We start from the raw sequence: 21480 nt of genomic DNA on the forward strand, positions 1-21480 counted from the left end.
TAAGAGAGTTGCCCAGAGTCCTAGAAATTAAGTGACTTGCCCAGAGTCATACACAGCTTGTCCATGTTAAAGGAAGGACCTGAAACCAAGGGTCCTGGGCTCTGAGGCCAGCTGTTTTTTCACTATGCCATAGTTACCTTGACAAAGGAACAAAAACAAAATATTTAAGTTCATAGGAGAGAGGGCGCAAGCAGTTGAGGGGTGGAGGGAGAGAAATCAGGGAAAGCAAAATGCTGATATCCACCCACAAACACTTCCTGTATGTTAAAATTCTTAAGTCTGCTTTGGCAATCAAATCTGTTTCATAGTTGGCAATGGAGGTGAAGTCATTTCAAAGAAAACTCCACCTACTGAGGCAGGACTGAAAAACCTCTTTGCCTTCTATGTTATACCAAGCAGCTGCTATGTCCTTCTTCGAATTAAGACTAACCCCCTAAAATCCAGGCCTTTATTCATACTTTATAAGGAGAGATGAAGTAGTTAAGCTATACAACTAACTACCTACTTTGCCACCACCACACAAGACAAAAAATTTCCTAACGATGAGGTTTATCTAAAAGTGGAATAGGCTGCTTAGATAGGCAGCAAATCTTTGAACCGAAATGTTCAAGTGTAGGTTAGATAATCACAATTTAGAGATATTCTAAGATGATAACAGGTCCAAATATAGGCTAAATACTTTCAGGTGCCTTCCAATTCAGTAAGTGAATAGGAGTGTAGAGAGGACATGCCTATGTGGAAGATGATGATGGGGAACAGGGAAAGAGAGTGCCCTTAAGTACAAATTAAGCTCTGTATTTCCATGAAAATTAATCCATGTAGCTTAAAAGAGATTTCAAGCTATCAAAAGAAGGCTAGAGAAATTAGTGATGAAAACTGTCGAGTAATGCCTGCTCTAAGTCTTACATTATTTTATCTGCTGCACACTGTTACGAATGTAAAAAAGAGCTAGGGCTTACAAAAATCAAAGTATTGCCTCTGAAACCATTAGAGTACAATTTTACATGAAGTCTGATTTCAGAAATATCAGAAGAAAAAAAGGAGAGAGAGAGAGAGAGAGAGAGAGAGAGAGAGAGAGAGAGAGAGAGAGAGAGAGAGAGAGAGAGAGCGCTAAAGAGAGAGGATGGAGGAAAGGGGGGGAGAGGGAGGGAGGGAAGGAAGGAAGGAGGAAAAGAGAGACAGGGAGAGAGAGACACAGACAGACAGACAGACAGACACAGAAAGAGAATTTTCTCAAATTCTTCAAATCAATGGTTGTTAACAATTTATCTGGCTAACCTAAATGGTTTTTGATCAATATATATATATATACTTGGAATCTACACATCCTTTTGGCTTGAATCCCATATGTAAAACCCAGAAAATACCTCCTCCAGCCCATCCCTTCAACATTTTACTATTCAAATCCTCATGATAGAGAAAAGACCCTATGAAGAGTGGCAATGTGATCTCACTTGTCTCAACTTAATTGTCTCTCAGTTAACAGCACAAAATGTACTCGACAGGAGGATGGGATTCAAAGCAGTCTTGAAGAGGGGGCGTCATTTTTATGGTAATGGGTTTAAAAAGCAAAACAAATCCCCAAACTACTGCTGCTACACTGGGGTAGAGGCCAGTCTGTGTGTCTGGGCTGGCAGCCCTCAGTTCCTTCTGCCAGGGCTCTGAATCAGATGCAATAACTCACGTTGGGTTTGCTTGGGCTGGCTGGACTTGCCCGGTGGCCTCCCTCTTCGCTTTTTGGCTGGTGGCGGGGCTGGAGTCACAGGCTGTACTTCTGGTTCAGCTTCAATTTCAACAGCAGTTTCTTCCTCATCCTCATTGTCATCCAGGTCTGGTTCAGCATTTTCTTCTTGTAAGAATGGTAAAAGGGGATTGGAAGAGTGAGAAAAATGAAAAATATTTATATGAATTATCTTTCCACTACTGAAAAAGTCCTTTGGGGTATGTATAACACTCTTGTTGGGTTTTTGTTAACACTACCAAGGCAGACTCATTTGTACTTAAGTCCAGCAAACTCATTTTAACTCTGTATTATCAAAGTTTTATGATGGCAGATGGGAGGGCCTAAACTTAAAAAAGCAAAAAATGAAAGTACCATTGGTTTTCTCAAACTTATTTGATCTTACAGAATCAGAGAGCTGATAGGGAATTTAGAGATTATCTGTCTAGTCCAAAATGTTATTGATAATGAAGCCATGAGTTACCAAGGATGGTAAGCTGGCTTTCTGAACACCTATAGGAACTAATATATTTAATAACAGAAGACAAAGGTAGCCACTTTCCTGGTATCAAAGGGTCATTTTTCCTTGGATAAGACAATTCACATATACATTATTTGAATCTCCCCATACAATTTATTTAAAAAAACACCCCCCCGCCCCGGGGCAATGTCATAGATCTACTTAGATAGTTCTCAAATAGCCTGTTTAGTATATAGATAATTTACCTGGTACAGTGAATTTTTATACACCAAACTTGAAAATTTCACACAATGCACTGGAGTAGTTACTATTCTTTGTTTTTTTTTTTCTTTTAAAATCCTCATCTTCTGTCTTAGAAACAATACTAAGTGTCAGTTCTAAGGTAGAAGAACAGTAAGGGCTAGGCAGGTGGAATTAAGTGACTTGCCCAGGGTCACATAGCTAGGAAGTGTCTGGGGCCAAATTAGAACCCAGGACCTCTTGTCTCTAGGCCTGGCTCTCTATCTACTGAGTCACCTAGCTGCCCCTAAAGTTACTATTCTTACTAGGGACTTAACTGATAGTAGCAACCATCATGATGGATTAAATATTCAACATGATAAAGAGGCATCTGATCTATGCTGAAACAGGAGCAGACAAAGCTCTTACCACTGTCTGATGACTCTTCTTTCTTAGAGCGCATTTTTCTTTTCCTCCCCCGTTTGCCTTTCTTGGTTTCACCTCCATTTTCTCCATCTATGCCATCTAGCCCAGTACAATTATCAGCATGCCTTGCCATTGTGTTCTAAACAAAAGCAAGAAAAATCAAGCATTTGACTAAAGTAACAGGCAACTCAGCAAGCTTTTTGCCCCTCTCCACCCTTAATTTAAAAGAATCAGAACAGTGTAACCAATTGGCAAGAAGTCACCCTGGTTGAAGCTCCAAAACTTCCTTGTTATGTCTGACCGGCAGTAAGTAAAGCTAGCCTTACTTTTCTCATTTGTAAAACTTAGATGCACGAGGACTGCCCTAACTCCCTCAATTTGGTTTTAAGGAAAGCAGAGTATAAACATCAAAGTGCTAAGAAAATATTGGTTGGGGCTATTTTATTTAGAAGAACTTTAAGATACTTTGCATCAAGGATATAGGCATTAGTGATTAACGTGAGTCCTAAATAAACCCCAATGATCCAAATGTTAACAGCTAAACTTGGGGAATGGATGAATAAGTTGTGGTATAGGACTGTAATTGTGCCATAAGGAATGATGAACAGGATGAGTTCAGAAAAACCTGGAAAAACTTATATGAAATAAGCAGAAATATTATGTAATGATCAACTGTGAAGGACTAAACCATTATCAGCAAAGCAAGTCTCTAAGATAATTACAAAGGCCTCATGATAAAAAATTGTCTATCCACAGCCAACTGTTGTTGGAGTTTGAGTGCAGATCAAAACAAGCCATCTTCCACTATATTTTTTCATGAGATTTCTATTGTATGTATGATATGTATCTTCTATTGTGACATGAGCAATATGGAAAATGTATTACAGAAAAATACGGGTATAACATATATCAGACTTCACCACCATGAGGAGAGAATCTGAATTCTAAAACGTTAAAAAGCAAGTGTCAAAAATCATTTCTACATGTAACTGAAAAAGAAAAGGTAGGGATTACTAATATGAAATAGGGAAGAATTCAGCATTGTGGAAAATGTATTAGAAAACTGAGTACTTACCCGGCGTGTAAATGTTTTACCACACTTAGAACAGACAAAAGCGGCAGGGACAAAGTTGGGGTCATGATAGCGTTTGAAATGCATATCCAGAAGCTGTTTCTGGCGGAAAGTCTTGTCGCAATGACTACAGGCATAGGGCTTCTCTCCAGTATGGGTTCGTTTGTGCATTATCATGTGCCTCTCCTGAAAATGGAAGAAAATGGCCTCAGAACAGCTTCAGAAAGCCCTGTCTGCCACTATGTCCAAGTATATGATAGACTTCTCGAATTGAAGTCTCAACAGCTACTGAGCATTTTTTTTAGCATTTGTTGAGGGAATAAAGGGAGATGTTTTTAAGATGAGCAAAAAAAAAAAAAAAAAAATCTTCAATTTCCAAAATGGATTCATTCAAAAGCCCCACCCCCACAAAGGACACAAAGGTTCTTTACTGTGCCAGTTGTCATGAAAAAAACCCCACAAAAAACACAAAGCCCTGAGAAGACTCAATTCCTCTTATCACACTATATTCTAATTTTCCATTTTTCTTCCCCTAAATTCCAATCTCTTTTTCTACTTCTCTTAACATTATACCCTTAGAGCCAGGTCCTTCTCATTCCTAAACTTCTTTCTAATTCTGTGCTTGTTTCCATATAATACTGGGGACACAAGTGGGAAGAGAGTTGACAGACAAAGAGGGCACACAACAGAAGAAAGTGGCGACTAAAGAAAACCATCAAGAACGAGTTGCTATTCAAGGAGCGATGCAATCTTGGTTGAGATCTCAAAAACCAGTTTGAATACATCAATTGTGCATATAAACTCTTATGCAAGATACATAAAAGGATGAACTTTCTTCGAGATGAAGAATTAAGTTTATAAATCTTGTATTAAGCTTATAGAAGCAGCCCTTTAAAGTGGTAAAAAACCCCTACATTTTAATACACCTTGCCATCTCCTAGGTAATATAAATGGGACCATTATGTACACAAGAGCAGGAGGAGGCAGTAAGTGCCCTTTCACCCTCCTGGGAACCTCTCAAAGAGTACCTGTCTGCACGCATAGTCACACTGGTCACACTTGAAACGCTTCTCATTTTTGTGGGATTTTTGATGCTGAATGAGGGCATACCGCTCGTGAAACACAGCATCACAGTAACGACATTTCTTGCCTTGCTCGATGTAGGAATGCTGCTTTCGCAAATGGACACCTGAAAGAAGGCCAGGATATACACTGATACATAAAACAAAAAGCAAATGAACACTGTTCTAGTGAATATTTAAACCCCACTTATTTGAACTCACACTTATAGAATAACAGCCCAGATATGTTGTGCTTTAAAATTCACAAGCACTTTCTTCATCAAAATTCTGTAAGCAAGCATCATATTCTACTTCTAGGGTGAACTTAGGTTCAGATAAAAGTGGTCTGTAAAAGAGCTACAATTTTAGGCTAGCTCTTCTCGTGCTTTGTCTTATTGGTGGACTTTCTTTTTTTGGGCAGAGTACTTTCAAGTAATTATCACAGGCTATAAGGAATTTGAAGGTAGGTAGGGATCAAGGCCTATATTTTTTTTTTACAGTGCCTAACATATTGTCAAAAATTTGTTCAAGGATAACTTAGCTCTGAGTTAATTAGCTTCTGGGTTGAGAGTCTCAGTCTGCCTCAATCTCTGCAAGGCTATTTCTTATCTGTAAATGTGGCTAAATGACATGTGTACTCTATAACCTTACAGGCTTATAAGGACCAAATGAGTTAATGCATGTTAAATATTACTCCTAGCTTAAAAGTTCTAAAGATTATTGAAGTTCCTTTCCAAAATCAAGATTCTACAGTTCTATATAATCATATCATACTATTGCCTTTTCTTCATAACAGAAGGGTATCAGTTTAGATTTCATCTCCAACTTTCTAGTCTTCAGCATGACCCTTTATTTTATGAGATCTACATTTGACAAAAGGCCTGTATTATATTAAAAGTACACAAGTTTATCCACTGTCTCAACTAAAGGACATGTGAAGAAACTACATGGATAGCATTTAAGGAGTTTTGGGTTAATTCTCTAAAAACATACTTACCTCTAAATTGTAGCAAAGAAACTAACTTTATACAAGCTCCTTTGTGAATGATATTCATTAAGCATGAGCATCACCACACCTCCCAAAGGGTTAGTAAAAATTTTTGACAGTGAAGTATATTTAGATATAATATGCTATGATAAAGCTTACGAGAAGGGCTAACTTCAGTTGTGACAAATATTTTATATTCTTTTAGGATCTGAATCCTAACCGGGAAATGGTCTAATGAAAGATAGCCCCCCTCCTCCCCCCGCCTTTTCTATGCCCATTTCTGGTTTTGGTTATGTCATTTTCCTTCACAGAAGGTGAATGACAAAAGAACTCAAGGTAAGGGAGTTATCAAAGATTCAAATCTTTGATAGCTCCCTTACCTCTTGAGTCAGGTTTAAACTACAATCTGGCACTCAAATGCTTTCTATGATCTAGCACCAACCTAGCTCTCTGGCCTAATTTTATTCCCATACATATACTCTAAGGGTCAGTTCTCTCTGTTCCCCAAACATAATGTCCACACTACTTCCATGTTGTCTCCTATGTCTGGAATCCCTTCCCTTCCTTTAAAACCTAACTCAAATGACAACTTGGCCAGAGGTATCATTCTGTATGAGAATTTCCCCCCTCAAACGTCATTTAACATTTTTTAGGATCTTTCCAAGGAACCCCTCATTAAATGTGTTTCATAAATGTATGTTTGTTATACCTAACTAGATTATAAACTTAAGAAGCCCATGTTTTCCCTAACCTTTGCATCTCCCAACCCTATGTGGAGGGTAGATGCATTCTATGTTAAAGTGCATTAAATGGTAGTTAGTGGTGAATTGTATTCAGAGATAAACTTTTTAGCCTGATTGTTATTCTTCTTAGAGAAACAACAGAAATAGCAACAAAGCAACTATGTTTAGTAAAATCCAGGCACATGCACAAATGCTAGTTTGTAACTTGGTTATAGGTCAGTTGGCTCATCCTGATTCTACTGATAGTTATTCCAATTGTCATGTTTTCACATGCTTCTTAATGCAGACTTCTGATTGATAAGCAGCCAAACCACTTACCCAAATCGCTTTTTCTGGCTATGACAGTATCACAATGTGGACAGTGAAATTTGGCCACATTCTCTGTGTGCTTCTGTAAGATGTGCATTTTCATGGTGCCACTCTGGGTAAACCGAGCATGACAGATATAACATTCATACGGTTTTTCACCTTAAAAAAACAAACAAACAGAATTTAAGATGTTTGTTATGTTACTTTGACTGTAAATTAAGATGAGTATATTCAAAAGTTTCTGACATTATAAACCCCAGAATGATTGAGAAAGCTTTACATCCATCTTTACATTAGTTTCCTCAAGAATCGGTAGCTTCTATTTGAACTGAGATCACCTGTCAGTTGACAATATTCTTTTATTTTTTTCTAGCTACTATTCTGACTTTTGGAGTATGCACAATTATTAGAGGAGAAAAGGAATTTGAGAAGGATGACAGTGTAGTGGTTATCCATAAATTAATAAATTGATTAGAAATCCAATTCTAGGGATATACAGACTTCATTTTTCACTCAAGAAATTCTACCTAATGGGTCCAACTATCCCCCTACAAAATCCCAAGATGATGACTCACTGAAAGGTTATATAAGAGGAGCAAAAAGTTGGTCAGGCTTTTCCATATTGGAAAGGCTTTGAGTACAGTGCCAGTGAAAGACTACTTTCCAAGGATCATATTCTTCATGATCAGTAAATTGGCCATGGCAATATGCAAATCAAAGAAAACAAAATAATTCTCCATCCCAGGTGGACTGGATCTGTTTCTGTAGTAAAAGGAGGAGACTGGCACGATAGGGGTCAAAGAATGTTAAAAATCAGATATAGGCCATCTATATTGAATGGTTTCTTTCTGGCTGCATGAAGTATTTTCTCCTTGGCTTGGTGGCTCTTTAATTTAGCTATTACATTCCTGGAGGTTGTCATTTGAGGATTTCTTTCTGGAGGCGATCTATGAATTCTTTCAATTTCAATTTTATCTTCTTATTTGAGGATCTCTGGGCTGTTATCTTTGATAATTTCTTGTAATATGATGTCCAAGGTTTTTTCTTAATCGTGGCTTTCAGGTAATCCAATAATTCTCAAATTGTCTATCCTAGATCTATTTTCTAGGTCAGTTTTTTTTTCAATAAGATATTTCATGTTTTCCTCAGTTTTTTCATTCCTTTGATTCTGTTTTATTGTTTCTTAACTTCTCATGAAATCATTAGTTTCTAGATTGTCAATTCTGATTTTTAAGGCCTGATTTTCCCGTCAGTTTTTGGCTCTCCTTTTTCAATTGACCCATTTCTTCTTGTATCACTTTCATTTCTCTTCCCCACTTTTCCTCTGCTTCTCTTTGTTTTTGAGCTCTTCTAGACTCTGTGTCCAATTCATATTTTTCTTTTGGACTTTGGATGTGTTTCCTTTGTGTTTGCTGTCCCCTTCTGTTTCTGTACCTTGTTCTTTGTCTCCATAAAAATTCTTTAGTTAGGTGATTTTTTTTGTTGTTTGCACATTTTTTCCTAATTATAAGTAGGTTCTGTTTTCTGGGAAGTTGGGGGTACGGTTTTAAACTTCAGTCCTTCCTTGATGCTATTCTCAGTTTATTTCCTGGGTTGTTTCTAGTTTACCAGATGGTCTGAGGGTTATAAGCCTAGGCCATCTATAAACATTAATTTGGCCCATTATTAAAAGTGAGATTCTTGTCCAATGACCAAATTGCAGATGAAGTGCTGGAACTTAAAATACATCAATCTCAGCTTTCTTGCTCTAAAGGCAATCGAAAGTCAGAGAAAACTACTGTTTAAAGTCCTTCTTGGAGGGGCAAATAAAGAAGTTGCTCAAGGTTGGTATTATCATGAGTTCGAAGGCAATAAGAAATGATTTTGTGGAGTACTTGGTTATCTGATGCTATAGTGCTCATGATGGTTAGTTGCAAAAAAACAACAACAACAGCAACAAAAAAAAACAACTAAATAAGCAAAAATTTTGCTAAGGAGATGGCTCAGTAGATAGCCAGGTCCAGAGATGGGAGGTCTTGGGTTCAAATCTGGCCTCAGACATTTCCTGGCTATGTGACCCTGGACAAACCACGTAGCCCCACTTGCCTAGCCCATATTGCTCTCCTGTCCTGGAACTGATATTTAGTATCAATTCTAAGACAGTAGGTAAGGGTTTCTTTAAAAAGAATTGCTAAGACTTTTAAGTTAAAACATATACTATAGATACTTGGTGATTCTAGTGCAAAATTAGATATGGTGCAAGGCTGGTGAAAATTATGTTGGAAAATTCAGTCAAGAATAAAGAATAGGGGGCAGCTGGGTAGCTCAGTGGAGTGAGAGTCAGGCCTAGAGACAGGAGGTCCTAGGTTCAAACCCGGCCTCAGCCACTTCCCAGCTGTGTGACCCTGGGCAAGTCACTTGACCCCCATTGCCCACCCTTACCAATCTTCCACCTATGAGACAATATGCCGAAGTACAAGGGGTTATAAAAAAAAAAAAAGAATAAAGAATAAGAGAACTCTAAGAGTTATCGACCATATGGAAGCCCCACAGATACATATTTTCAAGGAAAGAACTGGAAGGTAGTGGGCATAGCAAAGAATACTATCATTCTACCTTCCCCAAAATGAGACTATATTTTAAGAGCCAGAGACTTATTACTAATGAGGTTATCATTTTTTAACCCAAAGTCTGTGTACTATCAAAACAAAAAGCCAGATTAATGCAAAACAAGAAGACATGGCATATAATTAAAACTCCCTAAACACGACTATTTAAACAAGTTAAAGATGTTATAGAATGGACTGGAAGGAAGTTGGTCACAATGATTCATTGAGGGATTGTTGTTCAGGTGTGGTTGGTTAAGCCAAATTTTTTTTTTCAAACGGTGAAGGATCTTATATAGGAGTTTCTGGGCTTTAATATAACCAGCAGCACGTTATCTACAAATGGGAGAATCTAGAAGAACTTATCCTCCATAAGGAAGCACTCTTTTAGCTTGGATTCTCTAATGGATTTCCTTTATGACAATAGCCTTTGAAAGAACATACACCTCGTTTGCTGCTTTGCTTGACATTAATGACCAGAAGGTTATCATGACCTATCTTTCTTTTTTTTAAAAAACCCTTAACTTCCATCTTAGAATCAATACTGTGTATTGATTCCAAGACAGAAGAGTGCTAAGGGCTACAATGGGGGTTAAATAACTTGCCCAGGATCACACAGCTGAGGCCAGATTTGAATCTAGGGCCTCCTGTCTCTAGGTCTGACTCTCAAACCACTGAACCACCCATGGCCCATCTCTTTAATACTAGTATTTTAACGTGGCTAAAATTGGCTAAATGTGATGGAACATTGTAGTCTCCAAAGAGTAAGAATGAGTACTATTCAAAGTATGGTGGTTATGATCAGGTTTTTAGCACTTAAAACAGTAACTTAAAAGGATATCTGGAATGAGTGAAAATGATGATGGCAAGGATTAAATGACCTACCATGTGTTTCACTGGAATCTAGAAATGTCAGGAAGAAGCAAGGTCATAAACACGCTAGGAGGATTTAGATGAGAATTACAGGGTGGATAAGCATTCTGAATGGGTTGTTGTCTGCCTTGTTGCAGAGTATCGACATGATATGATCATAGATCAATCTTTTAAATTAAAAAAAAAAAAAATGCTGAAACCAGACAGGGCACAGGTATTTGTTTATGTTCTATTCTATAAGTGGGTTGAGAATTCCCAGATGATTACTGAAACAATTTTAATGCCAAACAAAAAGGAGTTTCTTAGTATAATTATAAAGGGCAGATTACCGGAATGGGTTCTCATGTGCCTTTTCAGCTTGTAAGTGTCCCTGCTGGCATAACTGCACAAGCTGCACTGGAATGGCCGCTCCCCAGTGTGAGAGCGAATGTGACGTTTCAACTTGCTGACCTGCAACAAAAAAGCATCTAGTTATCAGCCTTCTCTGATACGAATGACAACTTCGGCAGCACTTGAGCACAAAGGCTTGATTTGAGGACACTGAAACAAACTCCAGAGTTCACATTCTAATTATTGGTTGTCTTGTGCTCCTTAAATGTAGCATCACTTCTGGGAGCAAAAATTCCAGATTAGAGCCAATAGACTTTGGCTCTTCTGACACCACCAAGAGCCTCTCTTCCTTGCCTTTCTCTAAGTGAGGTTACAGATTCCACATTCTACTGTTTCCCCATGTTCTGATTATCCCTTACCTTTTGAGGGTGACTTTTCTGACTTAGTAAATGCAGTCATGTCCAAGATTAGATCCATTTCCTTCAAGAACTCATTTATATACATGGCTTCAAACACCACCAATATAAGGCTGACTCCCCACATTTCAGGCCCAATCCCTCCTGCTTCTCTAAATTCTATGCTTCTTGCTGCCAGCCCTCCTATCTTCACCCTCTTCCTCCTTCAATAAGAATCACAGCGGCCATTTGGTTCTCCTACTCAGGATGGCTTTTAATAGCTTTAAGGTTTTTCTGTTTTACCAATTACATTGTAATATTGAACTCCCATACAAGTTTTTCTAACTTATATGATCAAATGTATCTCCCTCCTCCTATCCCCTCTCCCAGTGCTGGAAGGTGATTTGATCTGGGTTATACATGTATTAGTATGCAAGGCATATTTCCATACTGTTCATTTTTTGTAAATGAGCAACTTCATAAAGACACCCCCCCCCCAATATAAACCCAAACAAACAAGTGAAAAATGGTATGCTTTGACCTGCATTCTGATTCATATAGTTCTTTCACTGGAAGGTGGATAGCATTCTTTGTCATAAGTCCTTTGGAACTGTCCTGGATCCTACTGCTGATAGTAGCTAAGTCCATCATAGCTGATCATTCCACAATATTGCTGTTATTGTGTACAATGTTTTCCTGGTTCTGCTTATTTCACTCTATTTCAGTCCATGAAGATCTTTCCAAAATAGTTTTAGTTTAAAAGAGTGAAAAAAAGGATGGATTCCTCACATGACCTATTCTATTTTTGGTCTGCCCCTGCTATTATCTGCATATTCAAGCAAACTCTAGTATTGGCAGTATAATCTGCCTTGCCTCCACATGTGCCGCCTACTTGCACCTCTAAAATCTTATTGACATTAGTCATCCTCTTGGCCACTACTCTTCTTTCCAGCCATATTATGGACCCTTTTGTGCACTTTAAAAATCTGCCTAAGGAATCACCAATAACAAAATGTCCCAACAAGTTTTATCTGGTTCCAAATGTCCCAAATGCTTCAGCAACTCCTTGGCACTCAAAGTATTTCTAAGTGGTAATAATAAGGACTGCTTTTTAAGAATGTTATGGTTTACAAAAGGTTTTCCTTCTTTCAACTTTGTAAGATGGATCATCTGGATTATCCCATTTTATAGATGAAGAAACAGAGGCTTAATGACTTCCTAAGGTCATCCAAGACATTCACAGAGGCAGAATGAGAACTTAACAGGTCTTCTGGCTCCCAATTTAGTGATCTATCAAATGTATAATGTATCATCTATCCACCCTATCTCCATTATTAGATTAACAAACTTCAAGGTAGGTTTTATGGTAAGTACTCCTTTAGTCTCTCAAATTATGTAGCTTTACACAGGTGAGTTGAACATTAGTCAAGAAATTGCATCCCTCCCAAATGTCATCCTCCAATCAGATACATAACTATGTATGTATGTATTTTACATACTATGTAAAAAAAGCAATAAGTGTGGTGAGAAAGATTCAGAATCACTTATATTGCTCTCTACCTCACCCCTACCAGATTCCAATAATTTAAAAAAAAGAGTGGCTTTGTTCTTTGGGGGGGAGGGGGGACAACAGAGGATAAAACTGATGTAGAAAACTCACTTACAATGAGGTGAGAACAGCTCTCGGTGTTTCTATAGAATCAAAAACGAATTACTGCCAAACCCTAAATTAATTATTCAACGTAAGAAATTGTCCATCTTCAACTCTAGTACTGAACAGTTCTGTTCTAAGGAAAAAAGATCACTGAAAATGCAACCTTTACCTCAACACTAGCATAGTCACACATGGAACACTTGAAGGGTTTCTCATGGGTGTGTTTGTAGCGGCGATGCCGCACTAATTCTCCACTGGTTACGAAGGCCATGTCGCAGTCTGGGCACTTATGAGGACGAGTACCTAAAAGGAAAAGAACAAAAACAAACTTTAGGATGTCATGCCAACCCTTACTTCATATGTACCATCTTTATTAAGAAACTACTAGTTATGGGGGCAGCTGGGTAACTCAGTGGATTGAGAGCTAGACCTAGAGACGGGAGGTCCTAGGTTCAAATCTGGCCTCAGACACTTCCCAGCTGTGTGACCTTGGGCAAGTCACTTGACCCCCATTGCCTACCCTTACCACTCTTCTGCCTTGGAGCCAATACACAGTATTGACTCCAAGACGAAAGGTAAGGGTTTAAAAAAAAGAAAAGAAAAGAAAATACTAGTTAAAAAATTAACCTGCCATATTGCAGCCACTGGCAGGTAGGTGGCTCAGAAAGTGGGGCCTGCAGTAAAGATATGGTTTTAGACACTTTCTAGTTGTATGCTCCTGGGCATGTCTACCTCAGTTTCCTTATCTGTAAAAAATGGGGATAATAACAATTTGTAAAAAACGGGGATAATAACAACATCTCTCTTCCAGAGTTGCTGTGAGAATCAAATGAAATCATATTTGCCAAAGCACTTAGCACAGTGCCTAAAGAAGAGACCTGGGTACAAGTCCAGGTTTGGTCACTAATTGTGGGACCCTGGTCATGGAAGTTCTTTACTCTGGTGTTCACTTTCCTACTCTGCAGAAGAAGAAGGTGGACTAAACTTCTAGCTCTAAATTCTATATTGGAGGATAGTTGAAGCTTAACTCTGGCCTATAGGAGATCCTTGGTGCTAGAAGGGATAGCAACAACCAGGCCTAGCCTTGGCTGGCAAGCTCTGATAGTCCATACTTATCTTCCATCTTTCATGGGATCATAGGTCTGGAGCTGGAAGCAGTCTCAGGTAGGGACTATCTAGTCTGATCAGGGCTGCCCACGGTTATGCAAATAGTGCCAGGAGAAGGATTTATACACAAGCTCTGAGGAATCAGAGTTGGTGTATCTAATATAATTGTCTCACTGGTATCTTCTAAGGAAAATACTTTATAAATCTTACAAAGTTGGTAACAAGGTAAATTTACTGTACCCAATGTTTTGCTGACTTCCAGAAACATGATGAAGTGAAAGTTCAGAAATGTATTCTTCATGAAATAAATCCATATTAACCACAAGACCCCTATCCTGGTTCTTCATCTTACAAATACTTTAAATTATTTTCTTCCTAGAGTTGCCATTTATCTGCAAACAACAAAGCCCCTAATAACTGCTACCATTTAAAGAGACTTTAAGATTTACAGAAAACCTTTCAAACATTATTTCATTTGATTCTCATAACAACCTTGTTAAAGATCTCTATCTATCCTCATTTTGCAGATGAGGAAGATACTGAGGCCTAGGAGATTTTAGTGACATACCTATGGTCAGCCACATAATCATTAAATTGAAGAAGCAAGACACAAACCTACATTTCTTCTAACTCCAAATCCAGGATGATTTCACTCTACTGCCTGGTTTCCATCTTGTAATATTCAGATTAAGATGATGGGAAAAAAGCAACATTGAAGAAGACTTCCCAAAATAGTCATCCTTAAGAAATTCCTCTCAAAACCCCTTGCCTTCTAAATACAAAACTGACACCACACACTTTCTGCTATCAAAAGGGAGTCCCCTTGAAGCCTTTCCTCCTCTCCATCCCCTTCACAGAAAGCACCTGTGTGAGTATTTAGGTGGTTCCTCAGTAAGGTGACTGTGCGGAAAGCTCTGCCACAGAGATGGCACTTATGTGGTCTTTCATCAGTATGACTTTTCATATGTCGATCCAGATTTGATCGTCGTGGACATGTATAACTGCACAGCTCACACTGGAATGTCTTTTTTACACCTGTACACAAAAGAAAGGGTTTTAGTTGAAGCCTTACTACCCCAGGATTGTCCCAGGGATTTCTAGATTAATTTGCCTGTGCATATCTAAATTTCACTGGCACTTATAAGTAAATCTTACCTGAATTTCTACATTCACACTTTAAACTCACTGCCATTATAGTCACACATTAAAACCCAAAGTGTTTTAATGTGCAAAAAACAAATAAAACAACCCAGAACTTTTAAGATTGGTTAACAATCAACCTACAACAAATCAATCTAGATAAACCTGTATGTAATGTTATTTACCCTCTATTCCACCTCAAATGTTTTGTTGCTCTGAAGGACAACAATGGAAAAAATCATTTTACCTTTCTTTTTAATTTTTGTTGGCTTTGGAGGCTTCATGTTACCAACAACCTTCTCAGCATTGACTTCCGATAATAAACCCTCTTGTTGCTCTTCTTCAAAGTCATACACAGAAACATCCACATCTTTGCCCTCCTCTGTGTAACGAAGTTTGCTCTTTTTGGTTTTTTTTGTCTTTTTGGCAGGTGGCTGATAGTCTGGATCTTTCTGCCAATTGGGATCTTCCTGGGGCTGAAGCTCCCCTTGCTCTAATGTCTCAACCTCACCATTTGCACCTACTTTTACCACCTGGAAACCTTCAGGCAAAGGTAATGTGTGACAAATCATGGGTTCGCCTTCAGGCAGGCCTTCTTTAGCTACTTCATTTTCATAAGCCCCCTGAAGTTCTTCGACAGAAGTGGTGGCCACAGGTACTGTTACTGGCACAGGTACCTGAACAAGTTGAAGCTCCCCAAGGTTTATAGGTTGTTCTTCCATATTAACAACTTGAAGTGTTATTATCTGGGTGTCATCTACAGTAGCGTCAGCTTCCTGAGGTACTGTACCCTCCATTACTTCAGTCTTCATTTGAAGTAGGGTAGGGTCTAACTGCTCCATCATAACCATCTGGACACTGCTGTTTACCTCCTGAACTACTTCACTCCCATCTGCTTGGGTTTGTGATATATGACAAGCATCTTCATCCTGGCCCCCTTCCCGCCGCCTCTGATACGTTTTTCTCTCTTTTCCTTTGATGAAGGTTTCAGACTCCTCCATGATTGCTTCAACTGCCTCGCCTTCCATTTTCCTTCCCTGAAAAAAAAAAAAAAGTGAATTATCTTTAATAAGCTCAAGAACAAATGAAAAGTGGCACCAAATGAGAAAACTGAAGCAATGAGGGTAATTTGTTTTGTTCTCCCTAATAAAAAGCACTTACATAAACTGTGTATTAGTGATTTTTAAAGTCTTTTAAAAATTATTGACTAAAAAAAGTTTTTATCAATGGCATTTATTAATTTATTTTATCTAATAGTCATTTCTAAAAAATATCAGCCCCCTATCCTGAGAAGTGAACCATTATCACTACCACCTAAAACAGTTGAAAGCCCAAACTGCATATGACAGATTATATATATAACATTCTATTCTAGTATTGAGAAAAAACCCCAACATATAAACAAACAAGCACAAATGTAAAGCGCAGTTCTAGGAATATTGTATTTTCAGTTCAAATTAGTTTGTGGCATGCATGAAAGGCATATTGGATTAAAATTCTATGGAGATTTTTCAAGAGAGCAGGGACAAAATGAGAGCACTGAATAAGATGGAATAGATAATACTAAAATTTTTTGTGGTCTTGTTCTTTCTATAATATTTCATTTTCTGCTTTTTCTAAAGATATGTGATTATTTAAAATTAGTGATCACTAAAATGACTTTACATATATAATAGTAAATCAGAAAAGAAATGAATAGCTAGTTCACCAATAAATTATTTAACAGGTAAAAGAATTTGAAAGATTTTGTGCTTTGTGAATCTGTTGAATAAACAAAGCAATAATTATGTTCATAAAGATCACAGATTTAGAACTGGAAGGGACTTTAGAAGTGATATCAAGTCCAACTCTCTTGTTTTACAGATGAGTAAACAGGTCCAGTCAGTCACGCAGCTAATTAAGTATTGGAGGTGGACTTCAAAATAAGGTCTTCCTTTTCTTTCTTCAAGTATCTGTTTAGACTCCTCTCCTTATTGAATCAATTAGGCCATATCCCTTCACCCAAACTGGTTAGTTTTTAAAGATCTTGGAGGGAAAAAAAAGGAGTGTTTCAGATGTAGTTTCAGTTAAACGTACATCACAAATTTTATATAGAGATCAAAAGAACATTTGACTGAGAGGTTGTGGGGAGCACTAGATACACCTTGGGTAGGAATACTCCATGTTCCAATACCTCTAACACATACTGAGTCTGCCCTAGACAACTCTCTAGGACCATAAATTGGAGAGCAAGTACTAAATTTGCTTCTTACCAGGAACTCTTGATGCTTATAAAGTAACATATAGGCCAGGTTTAAATAAATACATTTTTTAAAAAAGGGAATATTGATTGATTTGTGAAAATTGTTATAAATAGCTAACTAAAAAAAGTCACAATCTCAAAAATTAGTGTGTGGATACACCTATATGCTAAAAAATCTGTTTTCATTGGTAGGTATAACAAGTTTATACATAAGCTGAGTGGAATTTGTTTCAAACTTTCCTCTTTGCTTGAGGGTTTCTAATAACCCTGATGGTTCTATTACTGGTGGTCTCCCTTTGTTGCTTGTGCTTTATTCCTATTTCCATCAAGTGAAAAAGGGAAGTTTTTGTGCTATTTTTAAAAAACGTTTTCCAACTATTACAATGTGAAAAATTGTTTGCCTCAAGCCTCAAGTTCAATCTCCTCTACTGAGTTTTCAGAGTCCTCTCATCCTAATCCAACCTCACACTATTTCTCCATCCCAATTTTCTATTGCTTCCCAAACACCGTCTCTCTACTCCAGTCTAGCTCATTTTTCTCATTTTCTTTTGCGTAAACCAAGGCCAGTCATTTAACTAATGCCACAGTTTCTCTGTCCTTTCTTGCCTGATGTCTCTTTTACTCGACAGTTTTAAATACTGATCCCTCAAGGTCCAGCTTAAGTCTCATATCTTACACTAAGTCTTTTTTTATTTCTCTTCTTTTGTTAAAGACCTATTGCATTTCTCTTCTAAACCACTCAATTTAATAGGCAATTATTTTCTTTAAAAAAAAAAAAAAAAAAACCCTTACCTTCCATCTTAGAATCAATACTAACTATTTGGTTCCATGGCAAAAGAGTAAGGACTAGGCAATGGAGGTTAAGTGACTTGCTCAGGGTCAAAGAGCTAATAAGTGTCTAGGGGCCATATCCGAACCTAGGACCTCCCATCTCTAGTCCTGGCTCTCAATCCACTGAGCCACACAGCTTTGCCCTAATTATTTTCTTGCCTGTCAACTCTGAGCAGGGGAGAGGGGAAGAGGAGAGGGAGACAATAAGAATCATGTAACCATCAGAAAAAATATATATTAAAAAATAAAACTAAGATCAATCAATTAAAAAGGGGCAATTATTTTCCAATTGTTTCATGTTATCCAACCAGCTAGACCATAGGATCCATGTAAACTCACGCCTCTTTTGTATGCCCTACTCTTAGGTTAGGAATAGAGAAACATTCACATCATAGGATGATTACTTTTATGATGTTTTTCCAAGGAGTTCCTTTTTTTCTCCAATTAAAAAGAGAAAATGAAAACAATAGACATTAAAATAAAGAGTATGGGAAACCGATATGTTGACTATATAGACAAACTTAAAGGAGAATGCATCTCTAAAAGTGAGAAACCCTGAAGTAATTTTGCTGCATTAAGCGTATAGAGAAGTAATCATTTCCTCTCAAGCATAATCAGGTAAACTAATTCTCTGCCCCCAACAGACATCCATCCCCCTCACTCCCCATTTCATTTGTCCTTCCTAATCTGGCATTTCTGATATTCTCTCCCACCCCCCTTCATTCCCTTTGGTCAATAGCCAGAAGCTACTTAACACCAGTGACCCCCTCCCCAACCCTTGACATCCCCACCTCCCAGGCCAGGACAGAAAATGACACCTAAAACTAACCTAGAGAGAGAATCAAACCCACTTGTCTAAGACCTCAGAAAAAAGGGTTTTACAAACCTTCCTCAGTAACCCGTTCCAATATTTAATTCATTGTTAGGAAATTCTTCAACAATACTCTGAAACTGCAATTTTACCCATTCCTTCTTATTCTGGCTTTATTGCAGATAGAGACAAAGCATATCTATCAAGAAAGACAGAAAAACAGCCAAGAGTGAAATTTTTATACAGTGTTACTCAGACAAATATACTTAAATATCTATCTTGAAGAAAAAAGTTAGTTTTATTTTAAAGAAAGCAAAACAAATCCAGTCTTGGAAAATGACAATACACTAAAAAGAACATAAAACTACAACCAGAAACATTCTGAAGTGAAGTTAAAAGAAGTCCTAGGATCACAGAATTATCAATCTAGAGCCAGAAGAGGATTTAGAAATTACCCAATTCAATACTTTTGATTTGCAGATGAAGAAATAAAGCATCTTGCCAGAGGCCAATTTGAACCTAAGGCCTCAGATTCTAGAAGCAATGCTCCCTTTACTATACAATGCTGTGAGTTTATAGGAAGGAGAAAGAAGAATAAAGCTAGACCTTTCCCTCAAGAACAAAGATCATATCTGTACTCACATAGGCTGTAATTATTTCATTTAGTATTTCATGAGGCATACAAGGCTAATGGATAAAGGAATGGATTTAAAGACTAGTTTGAATCTTGCCTTAGATGCTCTGTTTATCTGTAAAATAGGAATTAACAGCATCTACTTCACAGGGTTATTGTGATAATAAAATGAAATAATATAAGCAAAACACTCTGTAAACCTTTAAAGTATCATTCACTCTTTAATTATACTTATATATTTAACTGTATTTATCAATACAAAAATTACTCAAAGCCAAGGATGATAATTCAGTAGGAAGTAATAGAGATGCTCCCCAAACAGAAGCGAACAAGTTCATTTTGAGACAAGATAATTTTGCTATCTTTAAAATTAAATATAAAAAAAAAGACAAAAAACCAAAATGTACATAACAGAAATTTACAGGTTCATAAACAAGTCTCTTTTTTGTTCTTTTTATATTAGAATGTTTGGGTTTTTTAAGATTATGAAATTTATAACAAGAAAGAAAGAAAAAAACATGCCTCAGGTAAAATTTCAACCCTCTGAAATCCCTGGGCCTTGGTTCCCTGATATGTAAAATCCCAAGACCAAAAAACCAGAGCTAGAAAGCCCTTCAGATCATCTAGTCCAAAAGCTTCATTTTACAGATGAAAAGAAACTAAGGACTAGGGAGGATGAGTGCTTTGCCTAGGGCCAACTGGGTAGCAAGCAACTAAGGCAGGATTTGAACCCATGTCTTATGACCTGAGAGTTCATGTTCTTCCCATGTTGCTGTGTTATGATAGGAGGCAAGAGCCTTAAGAAGACAGAATGAAAAGGTCAGTAGTTATAAGATCTGTGTTCAAATCCAGGATCTGCTCTTTCCTACTCTTTTCTGGGGCTTAGCTGCTAGTCTCTAAAAGAAGGGGCTGTATTTTATTGCTGGCTCTACACCCTAGGTTCCTATGACTAGATGTCCTCTATAACCTTAACATTCTTTGATTCACATTTCAAACCACCAAGAAGGTAGAGGCACAGAGACTCTTTTAATAAAAGCAGCAACATTAACCTTCTGACTGGAAACAATCACAGCCAGCCCATGTCACTGACTCAAGATATTACTAGTGGAGACACTTCAAGGTTAGTATGTGAGCTTATCCTTGCTCTACAACCATCAACTAATTCTTTAATACCTTTCTCTGAAGAATTAAGAGTACTCTAGCCTTCACTGAAAGAACTTCTCATTGTCATGTGCCTGAGGGATGTGGTTACCAAAACATCTCCTGAAGATTAATGCCATAATTCTGTATTATACAAAGTTCTTTAACATGATTCCATTCACATTCACAAGCAATTTATGAAGATTTGGAATCCAGTTTAATGTTTCTTACATTTAAAAAAAAATCAAATTTCTCTGAGATCTAAACTCTTTCATTCTAAAAATAAAGGAAAACATCTCATTCAGGCTCCAAAGTTAGTTCTATAGGAAGATGTGAAGATGATTTTATCATAGATTAAGGTGGAAAGTTTTTACTTCCCTGGGAAGAACACACATACTATAGGGGTGAGAGAGAATTCAACACTGGTTAAATACTTAGGTTCAATATATTGTGTTAGGCATCGAGGAGAATAAAATATGGAGCCGATCCCAAGTGGTTCCCTAACTACAATAAAACCAGAATTCAGATGCTATAAATTCTAACCCTATTACTCTTGTTAAATTTTCTAATGGTTCTTGGAAAACAAATATTCCAGTTAAAAGCAGGGGAAACGAAAGCACTACAACCCATAAATTTTAGAATATAAAAAGAAGAAAATGGAAAAATTTGTCTTTGGCCATTAACATACTACAGAATTGAAAGTTGTGACAACAAGCTAC

General features: G+C 37.5%; 1 protein-coding gene across 3 annotated transcripts in view; it reads right to left on the minus strand.

The window, feature by feature from the left end:
- The window catches only part of CTCF (CCCTC-binding factor), a 53323-nt gene that overhangs the window by 2696 nt on the left and 29147 nt on the right, over window positions 1-21480 (minus strand). Inside the window, exons 3-12 of one of the 3 annotated variants that reach the window (XM_044663218.1) lie at window positions 19063-19186; window positions 15351-16140; window positions 14828-14998; window positions 13026-13159; window positions 10807-10927; window positions 7029-7178; window positions 4947-5107; window positions 3922-4104; window positions 2850-2985; window positions 1685-1849 (exon numbers count right to left, since the gene is read on the minus strand). In XM_044663218.1, coding sequence (XP_044519153.1) covers window positions 1685-1849; window positions 2850-2985; window positions 3922-4104; window positions 4947-5107; window positions 7029-7178; window positions 10807-10927; window positions 13026-13159; window positions 14828-14998; window positions 15351-16131 — 2002 coding nt within the window. In that variant the 5' untranslated portion in view covers window positions 16132-16140; window positions 19063-19186. The remainder of the gene's footprint in view (window positions 1-1684; window positions 1850-2849; window positions 2986-3921; window positions 4105-4946; window positions 5108-7028; window positions 7179-10806; window positions 10928-13025; window positions 13160-14827; window positions 14999-15350; window positions 16141-19062; window positions 19187-21480) is intronic. The other 2 variants (XM_044663219.1, XM_044663217.1) reach the window with 2 other exon arrangements.

The sequence above is a fragment of the Gracilinanus agilis genome, chromosome 2 (genome assembly GCF_016433145.1).
Source record: "Gracilinanus agilis isolate LMUSP501 chromosome 2, AgileGrace, whole genome shotgun sequence".
Taxonomy (NCBI): Eukaryota; Metazoa; Chordata; class Mammalia; order Didelphimorphia; family Didelphidae; genus Gracilinanus; species Gracilinanus agilis.